This window comes from Episyrphus balteatus, chromosome 1 (genome assembly GCF_945859705.1).
Source record: "Episyrphus balteatus chromosome 1, idEpiBalt1.1, whole genome shotgun sequence".
Taxonomy (NCBI): Eukaryota; Metazoa; Arthropoda; class Insecta; order Diptera; family Syrphidae; genus Episyrphus; species Episyrphus balteatus.
Genome location: NC_079134.1, coordinates 13,518,925 through 13,520,849, shown reverse-complemented (window position 1 = coordinate 13,520,849; position 1,925 = coordinate 13,518,925). Strand labels below are relative to the sequence as shown.

General features: G+C 30.8%; 1 protein-coding gene across 1 annotated transcript; it reads left to right on the top strand.

Annotated features, from left to right (window-relative positions):
- Positions 1–1,004: 1,004 nt before the first annotated feature.
- On the top strand, positions 1,005–1,925 carry LOC129906064 (seminal metalloprotease 1-like). The gene is made up of 2 exons (XM_055981697.1): positions 1,005–1,305; positions 1,369–1,925. The coding sequence occupies exons 1-2, from the start codon at positions 1,068–1,070 to the stop codon at positions 1,923–1,925; spliced, it is 795 nt and encodes a 264-aa protein (XP_055837672.1). The 5' UTR covers positions 1,005–1,067.

The following is a 1,925-nucleotide window of genomic DNA, read 5'->3' as shown; positions in this document are numbered from 1 at the left end:
AAAAAAGTAAACGCTTCAATTGACTCATTTTAAACAAAAGCACACAACCTGTTTTCTGACGACGTTATCACGTGAAATCATCGTCCGGCTTTACAGACAACCTCTTTTTTTTTAGAAGAACATTAATTTTTAAATTTTTGACGAATTTAATTTGAAAAAATAGCCTATTTTTCAATCAAAAAAGTTACCGAAATTTTTTTTTGGATTTTTGAAAAGTTTGGAATGTAGTTATTTCGACTAAAACCTTTTATTTAGGACTATGAAGAAAAATTACAGTTTTATTTCATAAAATATTGAATAACAATTGAAAAAAAAAAAAAAAAAAACAAACAAAAAAAATTATTTTTGAGAATGACAGTAATATTGGCGATAATTGTTTTGGCACTGTTCACCCTAAAAATTAAGTAATAAAGGAGCGTTATAAAAACTCCTTAGTTCCACGAAAGAGCTTAATAAATTTACGTAACGTAACTTTCTATTTTGAAACAATATAGACTTTTTCCTAGAATTAGAATCGAATATCTTTGATAATATCAAAAGACACTCAAAAACCGATTACAGCAAATTAAAAGACAATAAAAATAAAATTAGTAAATAAGAAGTTCTATACAAATAATGTAAGGTGGCTTAACTATGTCGCATATCCTTGCTTTTAAGGTTCAAGCTGTTTAGATTGTCAAAACTTTTAATATTAAGAAGCTTTATTTGAACCACTTCCGAAATTCAGCCGCTAGGTGAATAATCGCCTGCGTTCGATTATGGTTCGACTGTGGTTCAACTGTGGTTCAGCTTTTAAAAATTCGTTTAGCGGTATTTCTGCGGAATTTTATTTTTACTCGGCTTAGTATCGCAAATTCGATATCGTTTACAAATGCAAAACTTGACATTTAAAGTTCCTGTTTTGCAAATAAAACTATAACCTTTAAGGGTTAATAAAACATGATATGATTTGTTATTTGTATTCAGCACCGCAAATATGTAACTTTGAAAGAAAATTTCTATAAAATTGACAATTTGTTTTTGAAACTGGACAATTTCGTTTATTCCAAGCTTCCATTAACTTAAAAATGAAGTCAATCATTGATTTAGTGATAATTTTGATGGCCATTTTTGGTCAAACATTTGGCTATCCTATTTCAGTAGAGGAGAACGATCCAGAACAGGGCGACTACTTTGAAGGTGATATTATCCTATCCCCAGAACAGAAGTTGGCAATTGAAGGAAATTCTAGAAATGGTTTGATTGCCGAAAGATACCGCTGGCCAAACAAAACTATTTTATACAGATTTGCTGATGGACATTTTGGTAAGTTTTAATCAAAATTTCAAAAAATAAACTAAACTTCGTCCAATATTTTTGTTAATTTAGATGCATCTCATAAACATTCAATTCTAATTGGAATGCAAACAATCGAAAATGTATCCTGCATTCGATTTATTCCAGTCGAAATAACAACAAAAACAGGTTTCATCAATATTACAAGTGAACCAGGATGTCGTTCGAACGTAGGTTACCGTAGAAGAATCCAAAATTTGAATTTATCAAGAGGATGCTTTCGACCAGGCACCATTGTCCATGAGCTATTACATTCCGTTGGATTCTATCATCAGCAAAGTGCCGCTGATCGTGATGAATTTGTGAGAATTGCATATGAAAATATTTCCAGTGGCCGTGAACATAATTTTAATAAATATAGTTCATCAGTTGTTGGAGATTTTGGCTATGCATATGATTATGGTAGTATTATGCATTATGGTCCAAAGTCATTTTCGAAAAATGGTAACAATACTATTATTCCAATACCTAATCCAAACGTAAGAATTGGTCAAAGAGATGGATTGAGTTGGAAGGATATTCAGAAGGTGAATGCTATGTATAAATGTCCAGTACGTCCTAAAGGATATTTTGAAAGATTGAGATTGTGA